General features: G+C 39.5%; 3 protein-coding genes across 3 annotated transcripts in view; 2 read left to right on the forward strand and 1 right to left on the reverse strand.

Moving 5' to 3' along the window:
* cyp51 (cytochrome P450, family 51) overlaps positions 1–4867 on the reverse strand; it is a 21202-nt gene extending 16335 nt beyond the window's left edge. The window contains exons 1-3 of the mRNA XM_079879890.1: positions 4570–4867; positions 1077–1175; positions 792–968 (exon numbers count right to left, since the gene is read on the reverse strand). Coding sequence (XP_079736016.1) covers positions 792–968; positions 1077–1175; positions 4570–4719 — 426 coding nt within the window. The 5' untranslated portion in view covers positions 4720–4867. The remainder of the gene's footprint in view (positions 1–791; positions 969–1076; positions 1176–4569) is intronic.
* Positions 4868–8081: 3214 nt separating this feature from the next.
* nup42 (nucleoporin 42) lies at positions 8082–18236 on the forward strand. Its single transcript, XM_079879905.1, has 7 exons — positions 8082–8339; positions 10544–10943; positions 15408–15496; positions 15684–15760; positions 15858–15944; positions 16793–16913; positions 17304–18236. The coding sequence occupies exons 1-7, from the start codon at positions 8204–8206 to the stop codon at positions 17768–17770; spliced, it is 1377 nt and encodes a 458-aa protein (XP_079736031.1). The 5' UTR covers positions 8082–8203; the 3' UTR covers positions 17771–18236.
* Positions 18237–18615: 379 nt separating this feature from the next.
* The window catches only part of tert (telomerase reverse transcriptase), a 21688-nt gene continuing 12803 nt past the window's right edge, over positions 18616–27500 (forward strand). The window contains exons 1-5 of the mRNA XM_079879816.1: positions 18616–19048; positions 19879–21073; positions 22187–22373; positions 24416–24569; positions 26998–27165. Of these exons, the coding sequence (XP_079735942.1) occupies positions 18719–19048; positions 19879–21073; positions 22187–22373; positions 24416–24569; positions 26998–27165 (2034 nt within the window). The 5' untranslated portion in view covers positions 18616–18718. The remainder of the gene's footprint in view (positions 19049–19878; positions 21074–22186; positions 22374–24415; positions 24570–26997; positions 27166–27500) is intronic.

Below are 27500 nucleotides of genomic sequence, written 5' to 3' on the forward strand. Positions count from 1 at the left end.
AAAACTGGCAGCTGTGGTTGATTGCTACCATATTTTTTTACGGTAAATTTCTGGCAACATCTTAGGTTTTACAAACTTAACTTAAATTTATAATAACAAAAACGGTATTTCATTATCTGATTTAATGTTAATTTACTGATCTACTGAAGTACTGATATATTTTGTATCATTGTAATACACTGACAACAACCAATCACAGCGGAGATGAGAGTCACATGATGAATCAAAGCTCATCACAAACAACATCATGGTAACACACAGGAACTTTTAAAATGCAATAAACATTAAATGTAACTTAAAACCCTAATCTACATAAGTGATTAGAAAAAAAATGAAAAAACAGTTAATTCAACAAAAATACATCAAATGTGAAGTGTCACGCAGGGAATTGTGGGAATGTCAATTAAGTTTTTTAACTATAAATTTTCATTATAAAGTAATATAAATTATTACTTTTCACTTCCAAAAACTGTAAATTTAACAGTATTTTACTGTAAAATTATATTAAATGTATGATTAGATCACAGTTATTCACCGTATACAGTACAGAAACGGAAAGTATTTTTACAGTCTTTTACCGTTAAAATCATGATCATTTTTAAGGATTTAAAAATATTTGATTTAGATTGTACCCACAAAGAGTCATTTCTAGCTGGTGAAACAATTATAATATTGTAATATCTACATTCTCCAGGTTTGCCAGATATATTATTTTATGTAATATTATATATATAATATTATATTATGTATAATATTCTGTGATATTTCCAGGTTTTGCAGCGGGATCTTACCGCATTGGGCACGTCGTAGGCGACGCCCTTGCCGAACACGGGTGTGGTGAGGCGCGCGTAAACGTCCTCGGCGTTCAGATCCTCGTTCTTGCTGTTGAACATGAGCGCGGCCGCGTCGCTGCCCAGGAGATACGTGAAGGTCTTCCCCACCATGGTGAAGCTGACCACGGGCCCGTACTGAGAGACAACACCATCATCATCATCATCATCATCATCATCATCATCATCATCATCATCATCAGATCAGAGAACAGCCTGGGTTCGAGTCTGAGAGTTCACGCTCACCTTCTCGTACGCCTGCTCCAGGAACTCTATGGGACTCTTGCCGAAAGCCACAGCGTGACCCAGGAAAGGAATACTGGACGGGATATGAGGAGGAAGTTTCTGAGGGAAGGAGAGAAGCTGACATAAACCTTTATAGGTGTGATAGATAGATAGATAGATAGATAGATAGATAGATAGATAGATAGATAGATAGATAGAAGGATGGATAGAATGATGGGGATAGACAGATAGATCGATAAATGGAATGATAGAATGATGGAAGGATAAATAGATAGATGGAACAATGGAAGGATTGATGGGTGATAGACATAGATGGAACGATATATAGATGGAACAATGGAGCTATCAATGATAGATGGAACGGCAGAAGGATAGATAGATAGATAGATAGATAGATAGATAGATAGATGGAATGATGGAAAGTTAGATATATAAATCAATGGATGATGCAAGGATAGATAGATGGAAAGATAGACAGAAGGATAGATGGAAGAATGAAGGATAGATAGATAGATAGATAGATAGATAGATAGATAGATAGATAGATAGATAGATAGATAGATAGATAGATAGAAGGATGGATAGATGGAATGATAGATAGAATGATGGAAGGGTGGATAGACAGATAGATGGAACGATAGATAGAAGGATCGACAGATAGAATGATGGAAGGGTGGATAGATATTTCTGAGGTGGATTTTTTTAATTTAATCAATGTTGATTATGAAAGTGAGCATGCAGCATGAGAAAGATATGATGCATCATGAGATGCGCAATATGAGACATGGAGTGGGTAAAACATGATTTTGACCACTTCATTAAGTTTTGTTTTGTATAAATTGTATCTCAATTTTGATGAATGTTTTATCAACCAATTGCCTGTATTTAATAAATAAGAAGCAAATATATAGCAGACAATGTAATAAGGCGCCGGCACGATCACTTGCATTGCACGTGAACTAGAGGGCGCTGAAACTCAGCTTGTGCCTCACAGATTTGAGAAATATAGGCTATATATTATAGAAAGCTTGAAATGTCTACTTTTAAACGAAAATATTCAAAACAAAAATAAATAGGCTACTCTCTGATTATGTAATCCATATGAAATGTGCATTTCTCTCTGGCGTTCATGGCGAGTCCGCCTCGCAAACTTCATCTTTGCAGCGACACAGAAAACACCAGTTTATTAATAAACAATTAAATGTCTCCTTGCTAATTTAGACACATTCCTAATCATTACTTTTACCGGTTCTTTGTGGCAAGCTTTATGCGTGCGGTCGTGCGCTTGAGTGCGGCTATATTACTTAAACGCTCATTATCCTGTAGGCTATATAAGTAATTAAATTAATATAAAGGGGCGATTTGTCCACGAATGGCTTAAATGAACAACTACTAGTCGACTAGAAAAAACTCTAGTCGGAGGCAGCCCTTATTCCACATATTGAACCAGGCTCAGCACATCTGGGTTGAGCGAGCGGAGCGGAATATTCAGAAATGCGCTCTCCGCTCGAGCTCTGATCGGAACAAACCCGAACCTCACTGTCTGCTGAACTTGCGCAGAAACATCAAAATATAACCAGCTTTTTAAAATGGTTTTTAAAACTAAACATTTAGACTATTTTAGCACAAATTATGAGCTTATTTCCGATTTTTTATAATTCTTGACAAAATTAGAATATAGTAAAAGTTTTTTTTTTGTGAAAAAAAGTTTTGGGTGGGCCTGTTGAAAAGTGGGGCCGTGCCTGAGCTACAGGACATCGTCTTTCAAAACATGACCTGCGCGAAAGAGAAAAAAAAAATGAATGCCTGATTGTACCCAGCACTTCCGAATGCGTCTCTGTCCCCAGCACATCACAAACCAAACTAACGCCCATGTATACATAGATGAAACGATAGACCCTTTCCAAAAAATTTGAATATCATGGAACAGTTTATTTATTTCCATAATTCCATTCAAAACGTTAAACTTCCATAGATTATAGATTCAGGGCCCACAAATTAAACGATTTCAAGTATTTAGTTGTTTATTTGTACATAATTTGGGCTTCCAGCTCATAAAACCCACGAAAACAGGATTTCAAAAAATTTGAATATTACATGAAATCACACAGTAATTACACAGTAATACCATGGTCATTGAACCAGGTTTTGGTTATTTTGGCAGTGTGGGCCGGTGCAAATCCTGCTGGAGAATGAAGGAAGCATCTCCATAAAGCTTGTCTGCTGAAGGAAGCATGAAGTGCTCTGGAAATGTCCTGGTAGACGGCTGCGCTGACTCTGGATTTAATAAAGCACAGTGGACCAAAGTCCTCTTTTCTGATGAGAGCAAATTTTGCATCTCATTTGGAAACCAAGGTCCCAGAGTCTGGAGGAAGAATGGAGAGGCACACAATCCAAGATGCTTGAAGTCCAGTGTGAAGTTTCCACAGTCTGTGTTGGTTTGGGGAGCCATGTCATCGGCTGGTGTTGGTCCACTGTGCTGTCCACTCAACGCAGACGTCTACCAGGACATCTCCAGAGCACTTCATGCTTCCTTCAGCAGACAAGCTTTATGGAGATGCTGACTTCATTTCCCAGCAGGATTTGCACCGGCCCACACTGCCAAAATAACCAAAGCCTGGTTCAATGACCATGGTATCACTGTGTAATTACTGTGTGATTTCATGTAATATTCAAATTTTTCAAATCGTGGTATTTATGAGCTGGAAGCCCAAATTATGTACAAATAAACAACTAAATACTTGAAATCGTTTAAGTTGTGGGCCCTGAATCTATAATCTATGGAAGTTTAACGTTTTGAACAACGGAATGATCAATGATAGACAGATGGAACGGTGGAAGGATAGATAGATGGAATGATGGAAGGTTAGATATATAAATCAATGGATGATGCAAGGATAGATGGACGATGGACAATGGATAGATAGACATAGAGAGATTGAACGATCAATTGATATATATTCAGAAGGATGGATAAACAAATGAATAGTGAATGAAGGATGTATAAAAAGAACATTAGAAAGATAGATGACACGTGACAAATTTTATTCACTTTATAGATCCAATTCAATCCAACATTATTTGTTAAGCACTTTAAAACAACCAAAGTGCTGTACAGGAAAATAAATCAGAAATCAGAAATAAAACACATAACAGCTCACATGAGGCACAAAATTACATATAAAATACAACAATAAAATGAAAATTTGGGAACTGCTTGTTTCCATAAGAGCGCTGTCTATTGTGTCATATAACTGATAGTTCGGGAACATCTATATTCTAGATGACACAATAGACAGCGCACTTATGGAAACAATCAGGTCCCGAATTTTCATTTTATTGTTGTATTTTATATGTAATTGTGCGCCTCATGTGAGCTGTTATGTGTTTTATTTATGATTTATGATCACCTCACCATGACTTTTTAACTTGACCTCTTTAATAAAGGTATAAAAAGTTCCCGAATTGCTTGTTATTATTAATATGCACTTACTTCATGTCCCTCGAGCTGCTTTCTGAACATCAGTTTGCTCAGATACGCCAGTGTGAGCGTGAACACCGATGCCGCCAGCAGCAGTGACGTCACACTCATCTTCTCCACGGTCTTCTCGATCAGCACACTGCTCATCTCCAGGATCGTCATCTCACTGACTGTTTTAATAAAGCTTAGAGAAAGATGTTGCCAGAAGGTAAAGAGCTGACAGACCGCTGGGCTCCACTGGCATCTCACTGATACTGGTATCCCGATAAACTTTAATACCTGCCCGTCTCCGTTAACAAGGTTCCGCCCCCGCCTGATGTGAACAGGCCGCTCATTGGTCAATTCGGCGTGTCTATCAAGTAACTCCATGCTCCGCGTGCGTCGCCTCGCACGCTGATTGGCGGATGCCGCCTGAGCTGATGTCTGATTGGCGGACGCCTCCTGAACTGATGTCTGCTTATATGATGTCACCAGCGCCGCTGTTGGTCCAGTTTTTGCGTGTAACGGCACGAGTCTCACGCACACAAGGGCGTAGATTTGGTTTAAACATTGGGGGGGTTGAAGTTTGGGTCTGCATATTTTTCATGTGATCATGGTATAAATATTGGGGGGGTTGTAATGCATAGATATAAATATTGGAGGGGTTATCTCCCCCCCAACCCCCCCACAAACTACGCCCCTGACGCACACCTTTATTAACCGGGAAGTGCGTTTATGGGTGATTCTCCAACTAGAAGCACTTTTGGCACTGTGAGTTTATGTAAAATTCACTCTCTTAAAACACTCTTAAAACAATCTTCCTAGCTTCATTCATTTGTCTTCTAACACAATGTAACAGTGGGCAGTTTTAGAATTCCATGGATTATTATTATTTTTAACAGTTTTTCTGAAGAGCCATGCCATTTCCACCACTTTTCAATTTATGTATTTTATTACAATTAATTTTGTAAAATTGTTATATAAGATTATGTATCTGTCAACAACATCAGTGGCTACCTAATCATGTAACAAAATAAATCTTAATACTTCATGAACTTAATGCATTTTCATTTAAAGTTGCTAAATGCCACGAGTTGGGATTTTTGCCTACAGCATCTCATTTTTGCTCAGGTCTATGTTTATTATAAGTCACTCACACATATATTGTAAGTAATGAACTATTACTACTTATTTTAAAATACATTTAGATCCACATCATTGGTTATTCTTATTTTTTTTCTTAAAAACTGTAGTGGTGGAAAGTGGTGGAAATTACGGTTTCTGGTGGAAAGATTATTTCTGTTTATTTTTACTTAAATTGCCAGTCCAAAATATTTTTAACCATGTATTTTATTATTTAACATATATGAGTTGAACAGTATACCTAATAGTTTTAAAAATAATGATTACAAATGATATGCAAATTATATAAACCTGCTCAAAACATTCATATAAATATAGAAAAAATAAAAATAAATTTAGAGTGTACTGGAATGGTGATATATAAAGTTCTCAGTCCAAAAGCACAAATATGTCATGAGAACATGCCAATAGTGCACAAAAACAGCATATATCATGTGCAAAGCTACGCCTCAAATTTCTCAGAGGTGGAACTGACATTTTAGCAGTTTTTCTGCAATATTAGCACACCCTCATGTCAGGCTTAGCTACTTTTGGACTTATTATGTTGTTTACTCATAATAAACATAAATACATTATTTTCATATTTGTTGTACATAATTCAACCGAACTACAGCCAAGGTGGAAATGACGCTGAATAAAAATATTCTGTATAAAAGCTTGAGTTATCTTGATTTATTTTCTTGTGCTGAAGAGCACATGTGCCTGAAGTTTCATCTTCAACTAATATGTCCTTTTCACTATTATTTCCATGATTACCAAGTAAATAAAATATTTAAGGTGGATCTATTAAAGTGGATTTTGTTGAAGGAGGTGGAAATGACGGAAAACCTGGGGACAGACTTATTTCATTCCAAAAATAGTTTAAAATTATGATATACATATGGAATTTCGATGGTATGATATTATTTTATTTGTCCTTAAGACAAACATGTTAAAAAATATTTTTAAATCGATCCTTTAATATAATTTTCTAACATTCAAAGAGAGCCAGTCTGGGTTGGGGAGAAGCATAAAACTGCAAAATCTGCTAATAAACAGCCATGCAAAAGCATTTTTAAAAGAAAAAAGGGGCAAGATTTGGTGGTTACTATGATGTTGGAGCATGAACTTCATAATGACAGTTTATTTGTGCACTTGTTTGTTTATTTATTTACAAAAAAAGGCCAGGGACAACAAAAGTGCCTGTAGTTGGAGAATCACCCTTAATATAAATGTAAAAAATCTGATCTGAATAGATGATTGCGGACCAAATGTGTTTAAATGTCATTTAAGAGAAAATGTTACATTTGCAAGCATCACAAATGTATTTATGGCAAGTTAAATGGAAATACCCCTAAATTGAGTCCCATGCAAGGGAGAACATTTTTATAGCTTGGACTTGTTTCAAAAAGTGTGCAATTCATAAATTGAGTAATTTATAATTAATGCAACTCTGTATAACTCGAATACTGAATAACAAATGTAATAGTGTTTGTTTATTGTAAAATTGTAGTATAATCTCAATCACACTATAACTTTAAAAATAACATTGAATCAACAAATCTTCTATATCAATTATGTGCCACGTTTACAGTGTTTTTTTAATACTTTCATTTTTTCAAAGAATATCCAATGTTTTTTTATATCGTGCACCTCACCATGACTTTCTAACTTGACCTCTTTAATAAAGGTATAAAAAGTTATATAAAAAAAATACTTGGCATCCATTTATTTAGGTTCGGTTCATTTTATATTTATGTACATTTAGTCCCTTTCTAAAACCTGTCCTCAGTTCTGCTGTCATCATGCCAGACATTTTAGAGAACAACTGAGTTATTCTCAGAAAGGTATTTTTAATTATTATTATTATTACCTTTAAAGTTTCTAACTAGAGTGTTTTCAAAAACAGAAAACTGTCATTACACTAAAATTAAATTATTCCACTGAAATACTACTGATCAAAGCCTTGTTTAGATCCTTATTTCATGTGAAAGAGAGTTTTAAAGTCCCCCTGTGGTGAAAATTCAGTTTTTAATGTTGTTTACAGTATGTCTATGTGGTGTTGTTAATATGCTTTAAGATAAACCATGTGTAAATTCATAAGTCAAACTGCAGTGAACCAAAGACAGTCTCAAAAACACGTCATAAACTAATAACCAATCTCATCAACCAGTGGATCTCTGAGTGAGTGAGTGGAGGCGGGGCTAATTTGCATATTCATGAATCGGCGTATACTAAATGAGGCAAGGGTGTAGAGTTACTTTCAAGCTATTTTAAGGCATGACGAATTTTTTTCCAGGGAAAAAACTTTAAATATATGTCAATATGTCATTTTGGTGATCAAAGATGAGTTTAAAGGGATACAATTATTGACTACAGGGGGACTTTAAACTCTGTTTGAAGCGCCGCATCAAGACTTTTATTTTGAAACGGTTTGTTTACGTCCAAAATGTGCGTCTTGCGTCATGCTGGTGCGCGTCGTTTGAGGAGCCGCGTCAAGCTCTGTCCCACAACACCACATGATTTCTGTCTATAGAGTTTAAAGATGACAGTGTGCAGCTTCTTTCTTCAAGGTCGCTGTAGATATGGAGATAATTGCTGGAATGAGCATCCGAGAGGAGGAGGAAGAGGAGGAGGAGATAATCGAGGAAACCAGCAGCAACAACAGCCCAGCAGAGGAGGTCAGACATGAACACACTCTCACGACTCACACACACTCTCAGTTCACAGGATTGGGGTTTTCATGAGCAAGATAGCATCCAGATATAGTCTCTTACTAAACAACTATATATTACCATCGAGATTATATCGTTTTTGGACACTATAATGCTGTTAACACTTTGAAAGTGTACTTCAAGTCTTAAGTTAGATAATATAATATTAATGAAATGAAAGGCAGCTTAACTGTACTTTCAAGTTTCATAACTGTTTCTTAACACACGTAAGTACACTTTGTAAAAATGTCAAATGAAATGTTTTACTTTAAAGCAAATTTTAATAATATTTTTTCATGTTTTTAAAGTGTAAATAAGTACTCATTTTAAAGTGTTTTAAAGTGTTGACTAACATAGTTAAGAACATGTAAAGCAGGCTACTTATTTATTTAAGTATAACTTATTTAACTGTAGTGTTTTTTGATATAACTAAGTTATTATTATCAACTTCATTTGCATATAATGATGAGTCTTAAAGTTCAAATAACTGGATTCAATAATAAATACATTTTCATTAGATTTGCAAATGTCATGCACTTTACATTACATCCAGTTCACATTTAAGTATATTGTTTAACATTTAAATCATATATAATAAGTACTCTTTTAAAAAAAGTGTTTTCACAAGGGAAATTCTGTATAAATACTATGGTCTATGTATGTATATGTATGTCTATATGACATAAGCAGTAATTATGTTTGTCAACAAAAATCTTATATATACCTTGAGATCAGAAGGTGATCTTAAAAGTGTGTCCAAACTTTTCACTGGTATTGAATTAAAATGTAAATTAATACCATAAGTACACTATATTGCCAAAAGTATTAGGACACCCCTCCATTGAATTCAGGAGTTCCAGTCACTTCCATGGCCACAGTTGTTTAAAATCAAGCGCTAAGCATGCAGATGCTTCTACAAACATTTGTGAAAGAACGGGTCGCTCTCAGGAGCTCAGTGAATTCAAGCCGTACCGTGATCGGTTGCCTTGCCACCTGTGCAATAAGTCCATTCGTGAAAATTCCTCACTACTAAATATTCCACGGTCAACTGTTAGTGGTATTATAACAAAGTGGAAGCAGTTGGGAACAACAGTAACTCAGCCATGAAGTGGTAGGCCACAAAAAATCCCAGAGCGGGGTCAGCGCATGCTGAGGCTCACAGTGCACAGAAGTCGCCAACTTTCTGCAATGTCAACAGCTACAAACCTCCAAACTTCATGTGGCCTTCAGATTAGCTCAAGAACAGTGCGTAGAGCTTCATGGAATGGGTTTCCATGGCCGAGCAGCTGCATCCAAGCCTCACATCAACAAGTGCAATGCAAAGCACGGGATGCAGTGGTGTAAAGCACGCCGCTTGGCTCTAGAGCAGTGGAGACGTGTTCTCTGGAGTGACGAATCACGCCTCTCTGTCTGGCAATCTGATGGACGAGTCTGGGTTTGGCGGTTGCCAGGAGAATGGTCTTGCCTGACAGCATTGTGCCAAGTGTAAAGTTTGGTGGAGGGGGGGTTATGGTGTGGGGTTGTTTGGTGGAGGGGGGATTATGGTGTGGGGTTGTTTGGGTGAGGGGGGGGTTACGGTGTGGGGTTGTTTGGTGGAGGGGGGGTTACGGTGTGGGGTTGTTTGGGGGAGGGGGGATTATGGTGTGGGGTTGTTTGGGGGAGGGGGGGTTACGGTGTGGGGCTGTTTGGGGGAGGGGGGGTTATGGTGGAGGGGGGTTACAGTGTGGGGTTGTTTGGTGGAGGGGGATTATGGTGTGGGGTTGTTTGGTGGGGGGGGGTTATGGTGTGGGGTTATGGTGTGTGGTTGTTTGGTGGAGGGGGATTATGGTGTGGGGTTGTTTGGGGGAGGGGGGGTTATGGTGTGGGGTTGTTTTTCAGGGGTTTGCCCCTTAGTTCCAGTGAAAGGAACTCTTAATGCTTCAGCATACCAAGACATTTTGGGCAATTTCATGCTCCCAACTTTGTGGGAACAGTTTAGGGATATTCCTGATCCAACATGACTGCGCGTCAGTGCACAAAGCAGGTCCATAAACTTTTGGCAATATAGTGTATTTTAACACACAGTATAACTTTTTTTAGTTTAACCATTATATAACAGTAACAGTATAACCATTTTTAAAAAACTATTTTTGAATGTTAACGGCAGTGACCAAAGTAACGTGTTGTTGCAGGCTATGGGAACCGCGTCTGGATAAACCCATCTCAACGGACTGGTGGTGAGTTCACCCAGCCCTCCTCGTTCTCCCGTGGCGGTAATGACTGGAACAGAGGTGGTGGTAATAATTCGAACAGAGGCGGCGGTAATGACTGGAGCAGAGGCGGCGGTAAAGACTGGAGCAGAGGCGGCGGTAATGACTGGAACAGAAGCGGCGGTAGTGATTCGAACCGAGGTGGCGGTAATGACTGGAACAGAAGCGGCGGTAATGATTGGAACAGAAGCGGCGGAACGTCCAGAGACATCAAGAGCTCTGACTTCAGCTTCAGCAACCAGAACAGATTCTCAGCACTTGACTCTCCGAGCAACTTTGATAAAGCTGGACAGAACTCAACGAATGATAATGCAAAACATGTGTAAGTGCAGTTTACGCTTATGCATTTTTGGGGAGGACTGCTTGTACACAGCACTTCACTTTTTCCACATTTTGTAATGTAACAGCCTTATTCCAAAATGGATTAAATTAATTATTTTCCTAAAAATTCTCCTAAAAAACAATACCCCATAATGACAACGTGAAAGAACTTTGTTTGAAATCTTTGCAAATTTATTAAAAATAAACATCGAAAAAATCACATGTACATAAGTGTTCACAGCCTTTGCCATGACACTCAAAATTGAGCTCAGGTGCAATCTTGTTTCCACTGATCATCCTTGAGATGTATCTACAACTGGATTGGGGTTCACCTGTGGTAAATTCAGTCGATTGGACATGATTTGGAAAGGCACACACTCGTCTATATAAGGTCCCACAGTTAACAGTGCATGTCAGAGCACAAACCAAGCCATGAAGCCCAAGGAATTGCCTGTAGACCTCCGAGACAGGATTGTACCGGGGCACATATCTGGGGAAGGGTACAGAAACATTTCTGCAGCATTAAAGGTCCCAATGAGCACAGTGGAGGCCATCATCCGTAAATGGAAGATGTTTGGAACCACCAGGACTCTTCCTAGACCTGGTCGACCGGCCAAACTGAGCCATCGGGGGAGAAGAGCCTTAATCAGGGAGGAGACCAAGGCCCAATCCCAATTCTATTTTATACCCCTTCGCCTACCCCTACCCCTAACCCTTCGCCTTACCCTTGCCCTTTGAAACAGAGTGGCAAGGCGTAGGGGTGAAAATATTCCCCTAAGAAATGGGACGCCACTACTACACCGTTACACGTCATTATACGTCGTTGCTAGCGCCTATGTCACAGGAGATGCGCCAATGTTTATCACAAACTTCCAAGATGCCGTCGTCAGCTGTAGTCATCTCAATTGCGTGAATTACAGCTATTTTTGTGCATTTTTCTTCTGAAGTTCGCAGAAAACAACAGAGATGACGATATCTTCGACGCCTAAGTATTATTTGTGGACTTCAGGAAACGTTGCTCATTGTCAGTGCGAAAACGAATGAGCCTCTGGGTTTCCTCAGGTGTCCCTGTTTGATAAAGAACATACAAAACTGGTTGATCATGTTGCAAAAAGCACGAAACTGTGTAAGCACTGTTTGTTTATATCGTGATCACATATAACCACAAGAAAACAATGCGTTCATAGCAGACATACGGTAAAAGATAAGCCAATTCCCTGCCGCAATTACATTCACCAGTTATCAGACATAAAAATATGTTACGGGACTATCGTTAACGAACTTCAGTGATTTTTTTTTTTTTTTTTTTGCAAACGTCTCTTTGAAGAACATGACCGTAAATATGAACACAAGATTGAATGTGACATAAAGAAAATGATTATTGGCAGCCATGTTGCCTCTGTAGCCGGTGAATGCAGGTACATTTCTCATACCCCTTCGTTTGAAGTGTGGTTCCGAAAAATCTTCATTTCAAGGGCTATCTGGCCCTTCCCCCTACCCCTACCCCTCCAACCAAAAGAGAATCGAGACAACCCTACCCCTTCACGGGAACGCGCAAAACGGAGGGGTAGGGCCAAGGGGTAGGGGGAAGGGGTGAATTGGGATTGAGCCCAAGAACCCGATGGTCACTCTGAAAGAGTTCCAGCGTTTTGTTGAGAGAGGAGAACCTTCCAGAAGAACAACCATTTCTGCGGCTCTCCACCAAATATAGGCCTCTATGGTCGAGTGGCCAGACGGAAGCCTCAGTTAAAGGTACATGACAGCCCGCCTGGAGTTTGCCAAAAGGCACCTGAAGGACTCTGACCATAGCCGCGTTTCCACCCGAAGGAACTTTGGGACTTTGGGCTGGTACTCGGTGTGTTTCCACCGCAGGAACTTTGGGACTTTGGGCTGGTACTCGGTGTGTTTCCACCGCAGGAACTTTGGGACTTTGGGCTGGTACTCGGTGTGTTTACACCGCAGGAACTTTGGGCTGGTACTCGGTGTGTTTCCACCGCAGGAACTTTGGGCTGGTACTCGGTGTGTTTCCACCGCAGGAACTTTGGGCTGGTACTCGGTGTGTTTCCACCGCAGGAACTTTGGGACTTTGGGCTGGTACTCGTGTGTTTCCACCGCAGGAACTTTGGGCTGGTACTCGGTGTGTTTCCACCGCAGGAACTTTGGGACTTTGGGCTGGTACTCGGTGTGTTTCCACCTCAGGAACTTTGGGACTTTGGGCTGGTACTCGGTGTGTTTCCACCGCAGGAACTTTGGGACTTTGGGCTGGTACTCGGTGTGTTTCCACCTCAGGAACTTTGGGACTTTGGGCTGGTACTCGGTGTGTTTACACCGCAGGAACTTTGGGCTGGTACTCGGTGTGTTTCCACCGCAGGAACTTTAGGACTTTGGGCTGGTACTCGGTGTGTTTACACCGCAGGAACTTTGGGCTGGTACTCGGTGTGTTTCCACCGCAGGAACTTTAGGACTTTGGGCTGGTACTCGTGTGTTTCCAGCGCAGGAACTTTGGGCTGGTACTCGGTGTGTTTCCACCGCAGGAACTTTGGGACTTTGGGCTGGTACTCGGTGTGTTTACACCGCAGGAACTTTGGGCTGGTACTCGGTGTGTTTCCACCGCAGGAACTTTGGGCTGGTACTCGTGTGTTTCCACCGCAGGAACTTTAGGACTTTGGGCTGGTACTCGGTGTGTTTACACCGCAGGAACTTTGGGCTGGTACTCGGTGTGTTTCCACCGCAGGAACTTTGCGACTTTGGGCTGGTACTCATGTGTTTCCACCGCTGGAACCAGGGTCTAAATGAAGTTCCGGGTAAATATTTCCCCCTCCGAAAGTCCCTGCTTGCGAGGTAGTACTTTTTCAAAGTTCAGGAACTTTCAGGGTTGGGACTTGGGCGCTGAACATGCTGATTGGTTGAGTTCATGCCGCATTTTGATTGCTTGACTCCACACAGCATTTTATTTCAACCACCATCTGTTGCGGTGCATGCAGTAACATTTGTTTGCTATTTGAATCAACAATGGAGTCTAAAAAAACGACTGATGGACCAACGACGAGGTTCAGGCTTTATTAAGCTTAAATTCAGAGGAAGAAATCCAGCGGGAACTGTAGAGCGCAGTCCTACGTCACCGGAGTAATTTGCCTAATCTTCACGGTACTTTAGACCGCAGTGGAAACACGGCTAGCAAGAGGTCTGGGGGGGAAAAAATTTCTGGGACAAATTGTTCCGGGTAATTTCGGTGGAAACACGGCACATGAGAAACAAAATTCTCTGGTCTGATGAAACAAAGATTGAACTCTTTGGCCTGAATGGCAAGCGTCATGTCTGGAGGAAACCTGGCTCCGCTCATCACCTGGCCTATACCATCCCTACAGTGAAGCCTGGTGGTGGCAGCATCAGCTGTGGGGATGTTTTCAGCGGCAGGAACTGGGAGACTAGTCAGGATCGAGGGAAAGATAAATGCAGCAATGAACAGAGACATCCGTGATGAAAACCTGCTCCAGAGAGCTGGACCTCAGACTGGGCAGACGGTTCATCTCCCAACAAGACAACTACCCTGAGCACACAGCCAAGATAACAAAGGAGTGGCTATGGGACAACTCTGGGAATGTCCTTGAGTGGCCCAGCCAGAGCCCAGATTGAACCCGATTGAATATATCTGGAGAGATCTGAAAATGGCTGTGTACCGACGCTCCCCATCAGACCTGATGGAGCTTGAGAGGTTCTGCAAAGAAGAATGGGAGAAACTGCCCAAAAATAGTTCTGCCAAGCTTGTAGCATCATACTCAAAAAGACTTGAGGCTGTAATTGACCATTTGACAAGACCCGCCCCCTTTAGTTACTGTTGCTATGTCCGACAAGCGACGCCTCTCTCACGCCACACCGTGTTCTCACGCCGTGAACAACACATCGCGGAAACCGACAGCGTGCTGACAGACAGGACAGACCAGCTTACTTTTGATATGAAACAAAGTCTCAACTTTTAAAAGAAAAAGAAATCTTCATTTCAGTTCATTTATAGCATCAAATAAACATGAACAGAAGGAATGTTGTTTCAACCGTGGAAAGACGTCTATACACTTGTTTTTCAAGTTCAAATCCTCCAACGTTAATCTACTAACTCTCCTGACTGCTTTGTCGGACAAAAATGGCGGATGACAGATTATGATTGGTCAGATCGACTGTCAATCTTCCTGCGAAGGGTCAATTGGTGCCAATGGTGCTTCAACAAAGTATTGAGCAAAGGCTTTGAATACTTATGTACATGTGATTTTTTTTAAAATAAATTAGCAAAGATTCCAAACAAACTTCTTTCATGTTGTCATTATGGGTATTGTTTGTAGAATTTTGAGGGAAATAATGAATTTAATCCATTTTGGAATAAGGCTGGAACAAAACAAAATGTGGAAAAAGTGAAGCACTGTGAATACATTGATGCACATTTTGTTTTTATTGCATATTTGTATTTCAGAGAGACAATCCAGACAGACATGGAGGCCTGGCAGACTTCTGGCCAGTGGCCGTTTTCATGCTATTCGGTCCTCAACGCACAGATCTCAGGTCAGTTTAGCTGTCAGTCTTTTGCCTTTCAAGCAAATAAGTTTTGCACGGGTGAAAAAACATGTTCATCTTCAGAAAATGTCTGACAAACATGACCTGCTGGCACTAAGCTGCTGCATTATTTTGCAGTTAGACAACGGGAGGTTTTTATCTTTATATTTGTTAATCTTTTCTTGATATTTTGCAGGGTTTGTTGACTTGTCTCCAGAGGAGCTGAGACAGGAATATTACTCCTCCCGAGCGTCTGGTGATATACAGCCTTATGTAAGACAACCACTTCAGTGAATGAGCAGATTCAAGAGACTTTATTTCCCATGATGCTGCATCTGAGCATTTCATGTAATCCTGTGTGGTGTTTCAGGTGAACTCAGTCCAACTGCTGGCCAACCAGTGGAGTAGCAGAGTTCAGGAGCTGCGCACCATGAGCAGCTCCACTCAGATCAGTGTGGTAAGATGATGTTTCAGTAAGGGATAATGTACATCCAGCCGGTTGTTATCTCAGAATAAACCCGACCGGGTGATCAGGATCAGGTCTTCATCAGCCTGAAGGGGTTTATTCTGAGATAACAACCGGCTTGATGTACATTATCCCGCTTATTACACGGATACTTGCCACATAAGTAAATAATTAGACGAAATATTAATCTGAGTTTAAATATTTTATTAGTTCTTTAAACACAAAGCTTCCGCGGAGAGAGCAGTTTCAGCGGAAAGATCAAACTAGACGGACATTTAAGAGATACGGTATACAGTCATAACACTTATTACACAGCATTTCAACACATACATAATTATGGAGATACATGATTAAATATAAGAGATATTGATTTCAGATTAAATTGTTTTAAAATTGTACCTGTTTGTATCTTATAATCCAACAGTGTACCAAACAGTAGTCACAAAATGGCCGCCGCTGTGTTTATTTGAAACAAGAGAGAGCAAGTCCACGATACTGGATGGCATAATTAAATAACTACACAAAATATTGATTTGACTGAGTTTTAATATTTTATTAGCTCACCAAATGCAAAACTTCCACAAAGAAAACCCGTTCCTAGCGAGTGTGTAGTTCAGTGACCCGGATGAGCCTGTGTTTCTGTTCTCAGCGGTTGTTATCTGGGAATAATATACCGCTGGATTGTGCGATTGACCAATCAGAATCAAGTATTCAAATTCAAATGTTATCAATGTAAAGCTGCTTTGAAACAATCCATATTGTTAAAAGCACTATATAAATGAAGGTGACTTGACTATTCCACAGAGCTGTGTAATAAATCGTGTTGTTGATGTCCTCAGATCTCAGAGCTGAATAACTCCAGTTCCCAGACGCCATCACAGGGGTTCGGTGCGACACCATCAGGGTTTGGAATCACTTCTTCATCATCATCAACGTCAACTTCTGGCTTTGGAGCAGGAGGTTTGTTCTGGATTTCTTCACAGTAATAAACAGGAAAATAACAGTGTTAAAGGTACACTCTGATTTTGGCCCTCTAGAGGTTAAAAAACAAAGTAAGATTTTTGCGATAAATCGCGATAAATAATTTTTTTTTTCTTAAATATTTACATGCATGTGTGTGTATTTATATATACAAAATAATTATACACAGTACACACACATATATTATGTAAACACAAACTTTTATTTTGGATGCGATTAATCGTTGCCCAGCACTAGTTAAAATTGAATCAAATGTTTTGTGTTGTTTGGAGCTAATATGCCGATAAATTTAAATGAAACCTATCAGCCCTTTGAAAATGGGAAATCTTTTTTTTTTTTTTTTAGTAAACAGCTATATTGTTTTCTCAGGGTTTAGTTCCGGCCCTCAGAGCAGCAGCAGCTTCAGCTTTGCCTCGTCCAAAACTGACTTCGGAGCTTCACATACCCAGAATGCACCTGGGTTTGGAGACGCTGTGTTCAGCACTGCTCAGACGGCATCAGGTTTCGGCAGTCCCGCTCCGTCTGCGACCTCCTTTTCTTTTGCCCCGCCAGCTGCAGAAAATAAGCCCAGCTCAGCAGCCGGGTTCAGCTTCAAGACGTCTGCGGGAGGATTGGGCTCCGGGTTCGGGTCCTCGGCACCGGTCGCGAGCAGTGGCTTCGGTCAGAGCAGCGGTGTGTTCAGTGGAGCTGCAGATTCTGCTGGGAGTTCAAGAGACAGTCTGTTCACGGCCCAGAGCGACCTGACAGCCGAGGAACTGAAGGAGTTCACAGCCAAGCGCTTTACTCTGGGTCAGATCCCTCTCAGACCTCCTCCTGCTGACCTCCTCATGGTCTAACACTGACTCTGGGAGTCTGAGAACGGACTCATCTTTTTAATGCAATATTAATAAACATGTTTATGGACTAAGACAGTGAGTTTTTGTGTTTTAGTTAAACTTTACTGAAATTGCATTGTGGGTAATCCTTTAAAAATACTTAGTGTTATGGTAAATCATGGTAAATCATGGTCAATATCAATGATATTGCATATGAAGTAATATTAACAAATACAATATCTATCAAACTATGAAAAAGTGCATATGAATAGCATTTGCTGCATACAATCCCTTATTGCTGTGCCGTAGTACAGTGATGCTATCAAAACCATGGTACTGAATGATTCTCTTATTTAAATACAAAAGTATTTACATGATACTTTAAAGAATACTATGGTGCATTTGCAAGATATTATGCGAATACCATGTCCAAAAACCATGATGTTATAGTACATTTGCAAAAAGCAAGTGCTCTGTGTTCAAAATGAGCATAAAATAATAAACAAAAAATGTAATTAAAAATAAACTTAAATTTACTATATACACAGTATATTAAGAAATTATGAAATGCAATTATAAAATGCTACATATATTTGTTAAATACCGTTTTATTTATCATTGTTCTCATTTATTTTGTTTATTGTAAAGTCATAATTTAGTTATAATATTGTTCTGATAATCTGCTTGCTATTTACTGTTTTAACATGCTTATAAAGTAATTTAATTACAATTAATTAACACATGATTGCACGGAAGAAAGATGGAAATAAGCCGTTTCCCGGGAAATCCGCCCCGACCGCTCTAAAATCAAACGTAATTTTACGGTAAGTCAAAACACCGTTTGCATTTTTTTTGTTTTTTTGTTTATGTACTCGCTAATTATTTAAATTCTGGTAATTTCGAAGAAAAAAAAGATACGTAGCTTTAATTTGCGTTTTAACTCGTCTTAACATCAGGGTCATGTGACAGATGATTCTCGATTGGTGGAGAGGCAGCGCGCGACGCCCGACCCGACCCGTCACCCGAGGCGAAACGCCGGAAGCGGGAAACCCAAACACACACAGACTCATGTCTCGACGCGACGCGACAGATGGCGGGTTCAAATATGTATTTGGCATTTTGCGATCGTTATATCCCGTCGTGCAGACTCTGGAGGAGTTCACAGATGGGCTTGTGTTCTCTGATGGACGGAAGCCGGCTCTGCTGGAGGAAAGAGACGGAGCGCGTTTTAAAAATCTCGTCAGAGGACTGATGATATGCTCGTTCACGCCACCACAGAAGCAGCGCGTGCCCGCACAGGTACCTCACACTCAGCGCTTTCTGACAGTTCGTTTGTTTACACATCAAAACAAACTGGGGTTTCAGCAAAGTTTTGATAATTTAGAGGCCTTAAATTGTCATGTATTAAATATGATTCAGAAGGCTTTATTGGGTTGATTACATTTCAGTCCCTTACGAAAATGAACCATGGTTTTATTATAGTAAAAGTGTAGTAAGTAATCATGTTTTTTGGAGGATTGATTACCTTGTATGAAGATGCAAAAGCCTCTAACAAAGCCACCTATGTCAAAAATTAGATAATAATATTGAGTAATAATAATACTTTCACTTCAAACTCACTAAATCCCAGACTCAGCACATTCAGAAATGTACTTTGGTAGAAACCTGTCAGAAACATGACAAGAACTCAGAGTTATCAGACTGGTTTTCTCCATCCTTCTGTTAGACTGTCTCACACATGAATTATGTTGAATATCTGTCAGCTGTTAAATTTAACTACACAATTAGATAATACCAGTTTAGCTCAACCAATCACCAAGCAATGCTTCATTGTGTTCAGTCTGTGTGTAAAAAGAGCATTAGCAATTAAAGAAAACACACTTCAGCAAAACATGATCAGCTCAAAGTGTCCCAATCATTTTTGGTCCCAATTGTTTATAAATGTCACTGGTAGTCACTGTATAAAGAATTTTTGTGTATAATATGTCACAGTTTACTTTATTCTGCTCTCCTCACTTACATAAATTAACTATAGTGTCCTGCACACACTAGTAAAATAAAAATTGGTTTGACTGTAACTTTATAAACTATAATCACTGTTAAATGATATATTATGTGTCTTATTTCAGCTCAGCACGCTTCCGGAGGTTCTGGCGTTCACCCTAAACCACATTAAACGGAAGAAGCTGAGGAACGTCCTGGGATTCGGCTATCAGTGCAATGACGTGACGGCCTGTTCGGATCCGTTCCGGTTCCACGGAGACGTTTCCCAGACGGCGGCGTACATCAGCACGAGCGAGCTGTGGAAGCGGATCAACCAGCGTCTGGGAACCGAGGTCACGCGGCACCTGCTACAGGACTGCGCCGTGTTCGCTACCGTCCCGCCCTCGTGTTTGCTACAGGTGTGCGGAGAGCCCGTGTACGACCGGCTAATCCCGCGCGCATGGTCCGGGTTTTCCCTCAGCCACGTCTCGAGTCAAACGTGGAAAAATCCCGGTGTCCCGTGGAAGACGAACGCAAGAGACGTTAAGACGAACGCAAGAGACGCTAAGAAGATCCCAAGAGACGCTAAGAAGATCGCAAGAGACGCTAAGACGTTCGCAAGAGACGCTAAGACGGTCACAACAGACGCTAAGACGTTAACAGTCTCAAGAAAGAGAGCGAGAGATGACGAGAAGCACGATAAACATTCTGTTATGAAGAAGCGGAAACTGATTACGGATGAATCCGACGGGCCGTCGGCCGCAAATCACGGATCTCGGAGCTGGAAACCCGCGGAGCAACGCCCTCCTCGACCGTCACACTGTTCGATACGCGTTCTTAGCATGCTGTATAATGGGCGGGGCATGAAGAGCTTCCTGCTCAACAGGAAACTGAAAGATGTGGGCGGGGCTAGACGTCTGCAGGGGGCGGATCTCGTCCGGATGATATTCCTCCAATCAGAGTTAAACACGCAGGGTAGACCGAAGAAACTTCCAAAGCGTTTCTTCGCGATGGTTCCCCTGTTCAGTCGACTCTTACGCCAGCACAGGAAGTGCCCGTACGCCTTGTTCCTGCACAGGAAGTGCTCTGGGACTCAAGACGCGCGAGATATGGAGTCGTTGCTCAAATTGCACTTCTCCGCGTACAGGGTGTATCTGTTTGTTAGGGAATGCTTGCTTTACGTTGTTCCTGAGGAACTTTGGGGATCCCAGGAAAATCGACTTCACTTCCTGTCCAATGTGAAGAACTTCCTGCGTCTTGGGAAATTTGAGCGCCTCCCGTTGGACCAGCTGATGTGGAAGATGAAGGTTAAGGCCTGCCATTGGCTGGGACACAAGAAACGTGCGTCTTTAACGCCTTTATTCGTAACTCTTATTTATTACAACTTTGGTTGTTTGAAGCCAAAAAAAACAGTTATCGTTAACTAGAACTAAAACCATAACTAAACATTTTCATTACTTGAAATAAAATAAAAAAACTATATTTCAGCTAGTTGCCAAGATAAAGTTCATCATTCATTTATTTGAAGTACTAAAATAACTAAAACTAACTAAAACAAAAATATATGAGCATATTAAAAAAACTAAAGATTACAAAAATACTCAACAAATTGACTAAAACTAATTAAAAAAAATTTTTGTTAATTGCTAATATTAATAAAAACTATGATAGTATATTTAGGGTTGGGTATCGTTTGATTTTTTAACGATTCCGATTTCAATTCTGCTTAACGATTCCGATTCCTAATTTCGATTCCAATAAGGTAAAAACAACTTAGATATCATTCACATTTAGTCTTATTGCAAAGCTAATTGTTAGCTAATTGTTGCTGAAAATCATGAACAAAAAAAAGCGTTTTCCTGTGGTTTATAAATACCATAGAAGAACAACTAGCCGAACTAATATACATTTCAAGCATTATTAAAGACAATAAACACTCAGGAATTAAAAAGAACAAATAAAAAATTAGCAATCGCAACAAATAGACACAGCTGAACAAAGATACGATTGAAATAAACAGTGTTTTAAGATTTTCAGGTACAGAAACTAATCAAATGTAAAATAAAACTGCACTTTATTAATAAAATATATTACAAATATAGTAACAAAAGTTATTCAGCCAAGAATATTAGGCTGCTGTCACTTTAAGAGCTGCACTGATCCAATATACTGATACACACGCGCCTGAAAACAGTGTGAATCTCTCGCTTGAATGATTTAAAGTCACATTGAAAAAAAAAGAGGAATCGAAAATTTTATTTTATAACAAGTATTCGATTCCCAACCCTTAGTACAGTAGTCAACATTTGAAGTGGATTAAAACCTTTCATTAAAGTTATACATGAATTTTGAACAATACCCGTTCTTGTCTTTTGATCCACTTCTCTGTGTCTCACTGGCAGTAAATGAACAGTGAAGAGCTTGATGAGTGACTGAGCTGATGTGTTGCTGTAGGTCACTGCGCCAGTGAGCATCGCTACAGAGAGTGGATCTGCGCTCAGTTCCTGGCCTGGACGCTCAGTGGGTTCGTGGTGGGTCTGGTGCGGGCACTCTTCTACGTCACCGAGAGCATGGGGCAGAAACACGCGCTGCGCTTCTACAGGGCTGAAGTCTGGAGCAAACTACAGGACATGGCCTTCAGGTGCGCGGAACAACAGTCATGTGACTCACGACACACCTCAAAAGACATAAGAAATCATATTTGAGTAGAAACCCGTTTTTAGGATTATGGGGGTTTTTCTCATGACAAATAAGCACATTTTTGCTCACTTCTCATTATTGTAAATAAAATTAGTTTTTATACCATTTACCATTTATACTATTTATTTCTTACAGTACATAGATCTTTTAAACTTAGAATTTTTTTTTTTTTTTTTTTTTTTGTAGATGCTTTTTACGGAAGCCCTGAACCGCAACGTAAAAAAAAAAAAAAAAAAAGTATGTAAAAAAAAAAAAGTATGTAAAAAAAAAAAGAAAAAAAAAGCTATCATTTCGAGATTAAAGTCGAAATGTTTCGAGATTAAAGTCGAAATGTTTCGAGATTAAAGTCGAAATGTTTCGAGAATAAAGTCTTCCGTAGAAGTTGTGTGTGTGTGCTTGCCGTTATTTCACACGTGTGCGTGCGTGTGTGTGTGTAAATACATGCGCTTGTGAAGTCGAACTGCCGTCTATAATAGGCACCGTACGTTCTGGATACATTTTAAGTGCATCATTCTGTATCCAATCATTTGACCGGATCCCGTGATTTCCTCAAATATAATAACCACTGGTGGTTGAGGAAAGATTCCCTGAAATGATTGTAAAGCGCTTTTAAGTGTAGGCCTACAGTAGACATATGAAAGCGCTATATAAATGCCTCATTCATGCATTCATGCATTCATTCATAAAGCTGGATATCTTGATCCAGTCTGACAGTATATTTTATAACGTCCTATAGCCTAATGTCATGTTGGTAGACCTGTAGAATATCCCTTTGTTGAAAGCCCAGATAAAAGTAAAAAGCTATTATTTTGTGTAGATCCAGTTTACACACACACACACGCATGAATGCCTGTGCGGCAATGTGAAATAACGGCAAGCACACACACAACTTCCACGGAAGACTTTATTCTCGAAACATTTCGACTTTAATCTCGAAACATTTCGACTTTAATCTCGAAATGATAGCTTTTTTTTTTTTTTTTACATAATTATTTTTTTTTTTTTACATACTTTTTTTTTTTTTTACGTACGTTGCGGTTCAGGGCTTCTGTAGCTTTTAGTCGAAAATTATGTACATTTTAAATAAAGTTATAAGTAGAATGTATTTAAATATATTAATTTTCACACAATTTTTTTATATATATTTATATAAATGTTTGCATATTTATATTAAGTATGAATATATTCAACTAAGTTTTCTAAATATACAGTAGTCAACATTTGAAGTGGATCAAAACCTTTCATCAAAGTTATACATGAATGTTGACTACTGGATATATATTTGTATTGAAAAATAAACCTTATTGTACTACTGGTAGTATTGTTTGTACTGAATTTAATTTATGCTAATTATTAAAAACTGTCTGCACCTGATTGCATAACTGTAATGAGAAATATGACCGGTTTTGTTTAATATTATTGTACTCTGAAAACTCTTTAATGAGCTATATTTTTGTTTTTACTTTATTTTTTCCACAATGTTTTTACTTTACCATTTATGCTATTAATTTATGACAGCATATAGATAAGTTCTTTTAAACTTTTATGTATTTATTTTGTAGATGCTTTTAATCGAAAATTATGTAATTTTAATATAAAGGTATATGTAAAATTTATATTTAAATATATTCATTTTCACACACACTTTAAAAAAAAGTATATATTTATATTACATTTTGCATATTTATATTAAATATAAATATATTCAACTAGAAATTTATTTTAAAATGTTTTCTATAAATATATATTTGCAGTGAAAAATAAATCTTATTGTACTACTGGTAGTATTGTTTGTACTGAATTTAATTTATGCTAATTATTAAAAACACCCTGAACCTGATTGTATAACTGCAATAAGAAATATGACCTGTTTTGTTTAATATTATTGTACTCTGAAAACTCTTTAATGAGCTATATTTTTGAGAAATGTTTATCAGTGTGCTAGTGTTTGGTCCTGGTCCTGATCTGATTGTTTGTTGTCAGAGTTCATCTGTCTAAGGGCCAGTGGAGGGCCCTGTCTCCGTCTCAGGCCTTGAAGTTCCCGAAGACCACGGTAACATCCCGAATCCGGTTCATCCCGAAGGTGAGCAGCATGAGGCCCATCACTCGACTCACGGGGAGCAGAGAGTCCCTGCAGGTGCGTTCACTAGCGTTACACATCTCACTAGCATTACACATCTCACTAGCGTTACACATCTCACTAGCGTTACACATCTCACTAGCATTACACATCTCACTAGCGTTACACATCTCACTAGCGTTACACATCTCACTAGCATTACACATCTCACTAGCGTTACACATCTCACTAGGGTTACACATCTCACTAGCGTTACACATCTCACTAGCGTTACACATCTCACTAGGGTTACACATCTCACTAGCGTTACACATCTCACTAGGGTTACACATCTCACTAGCGTTACACATCTCACTAGCGTTACACATCTCACTAGGGTTACACATCTCACTAGGGTTACACATCTCACTAGCGTTACACATCTCACTAGCGTTACACATCTCACTAGGGTTACACATCTCACTAGTGTTACACATCTCACTTGCGTTACACATCTCACTAGCGTTACACATCTCACTAGCGTTACACATCTCACTAGGGTTACACATCTCACTAGGGTTACACATCTCACTAGTGTTACACATCTCACTTGCGTTACACATCTCACTTGCGTTACACATCTCACTAGCGTTACACATCTCACTAGGGTTACACATCTCACTAGGGTTACATCTCACTAGGGTTACACATCTCACTAGCGTTACACATCTCATTAGGGTTACACATCTCACTTGCGTTACACATCTCACTAGCGTTACACATCTCACTAGTGTTACACATCTCACTAGTGTTACACATCTCACTAGCGTTACACATCTCATTAGGGTTACACATCTCACTAGCGTTACACATCTCACTAGCGTTACACATCTCACTAGCGTTACACATCTCATTAGTGTTACACATCTCACTAGGGTTACACATCTCACTAGCGTTACACATCTCACTAGCGTTACACATCTCACTAGCGTTACACATCTCACTAGCGTTACACATCTCACTAGGGTTACACATCTCACTAGCGTTACACATCTCACTAGGGTTACACATCTCACTAGCGTTACACATCTCACTAGCGTTACACATCTCACTAGCGTTACACATCTCACTAGCGTTACACATCTCACTAGGGTTACACATCTCACTAGCGTTACACATCTCACTAGGGTTACACATCTCACTAGGGTTACACATCTCACTAGCGTTACACATCTCATTAGGGTTACACATCTCACTTGCGTTACACATCTCACTAGCGTTACACATCTCACTAGTGTTACACATCTCACTAGTGTTACACATCTCACTAGCGTTACACATCTCATTAGGGTTACACATCTCACTAGCGTTACACATCTCACTAGCGTTACACATCTCACTAGTGTTACACATCTCACTAGGGTTACACATCTCACTAGCGTTACACATCTCATTAGGGTTACACATCTCACTTGCGTTACACATCTCATTAGGGTTACACATCTCACTAGTGTTACACATCTCGGCGTTACACATCTCATTAGGGTTACACATCTCACTAGTGTTACACATCTCAGCGTTACACATCTCCCTAGTGTTACACATCTCCCTAGCGTTACACATCTCCCTAGTGTTACACATCTCACTATCGCTACCCATCTAACTAGTGTTACACATCTGACTAGTGTTACACATCTCACTAGCATTACACATCTCACTAGCGTTCACTAGCATCACACATTTTAGTTATTGGCATAAACTTTCTCACTCAGCAGTACGTTTAGTACAATATGAATGTATAAGGAAAAGTGGGTAATTCTTCACAATAACATTTGATAATATGAACTAACAATGAGCAATATATAGTCAAACCAAAATTTATTCTGACATTTCTGAAATTATCACAGTTTATTCGCCATAGTTTAGAAAATGGTAATAAAATATGACAAGAACTCAGAGTTATCAGATCAGTTGATATTTGACAGGTTTTGTCCGTCCTTCTGTTAGACTGTCTCACACATGAATTATGTTGAATATCTGTCAGCTGTTAAATTTAACTACACAATTAGATAATACCAGTTTAGCTCAACCAATCACCAAGCAATGCTTCAGTTTGTTCAGTCTGTGTGTAAAAAGGTCGCAATAGCAATTAAAGAAAACACACTTCAGCAAAACATGATCAGCTCAAAGTGTCTAAATAATTTTTGGTCCCAAATTGTTATAAATTTGACTGGTAGTCCACTATAATTTCTGGGTATAATATGTCACAGTTTGCTTTATTTTGCTCTCCTCACTTACAGAAATGAACTATAGTGTCCTGCACACACTAGTAAAAAAAATCAAAAATTATATCTGGTCTGGCTATATTTGACTGTATATTTACCACATTTTATTTATATTTGTTAATAAAAATAATTAGGTTTTTCTTTTTTTACATGTGAAAATAGTGTGGTTGTGTAATGTTCTTTAACTACATATTCCTTCACGTGTTGGTGTTTTCGAGCAGCATTTCCAGAGTTGCGTGCGGGTCCTGCTGAACGTGCTGAGTGTGTGTGTGCGCAAGGCCCCGGGGCCCATGGGCTCCACCGTCTGGGGTTGGCAGGACATTCACAGGGTCCTCAGAGACTTCAGTCCACAGCAGAAGAGCTCGCCGCGGCCACTGTACTTCGTCAAGGTGAGGAGGATCATGAGAGAAGCTTTACTGCCGTGATCCTCTTGTGCGGGACACGCTTCCGGAAAAGTAAAGATGGTTATTTATTTTCATTATATTGTATGTATGTCAGTATACACACACACACACACACACATGCACACGCATACACGCTCAAACACACACACATACACATATATACACACTCTCACACGCATATATTAACACACATGCACATACACACACACACCTAAATACACACACACCGCTACACACTTTAGCCTTTAATTGTAATCAAATTGCGTAGTTGTGCTTGTCGATTGTTTTATTTGTGATAATTGTGCCGACATTATTTTTGG

The sequence above is a fragment of the Squalius cephalus genome, assembly GCF_949319135.1.
Source record: "Squalius cephalus genome assembly, chromosome: 8".
In the NCBI taxonomy this organism is placed as follows: Eukaryota; Metazoa; Chordata; class Actinopteri; order Cypriniformes; family Leuciscidae; genus Squalius; species Squalius cephalus.

Bases quoted from the DNA above. Each gene is read 5' to 3' on its own strand.
- nup42 (XM_079879905.1), top strand. From the start codon at position 8,204: ATGACAGTGTGCAGCTTCTTTCTTCAAGGTCGCTGTAGATATGGAGAT. The intron at 8,340-10,543 runs GTCAGACATGAA...GTGTTGTTGCAG, and splicing joins ACAACAGCCCAGCAGAGGAG to GCTATGGGAACCGCGTCTGG. The intron at 15,761-15,857 runs GTAAGACAACCA...GTGGTGTTTCAG, and splicing joins CTGGTGATATACAGCCTTAT to GTGAACTCAGTCCAACTGCT.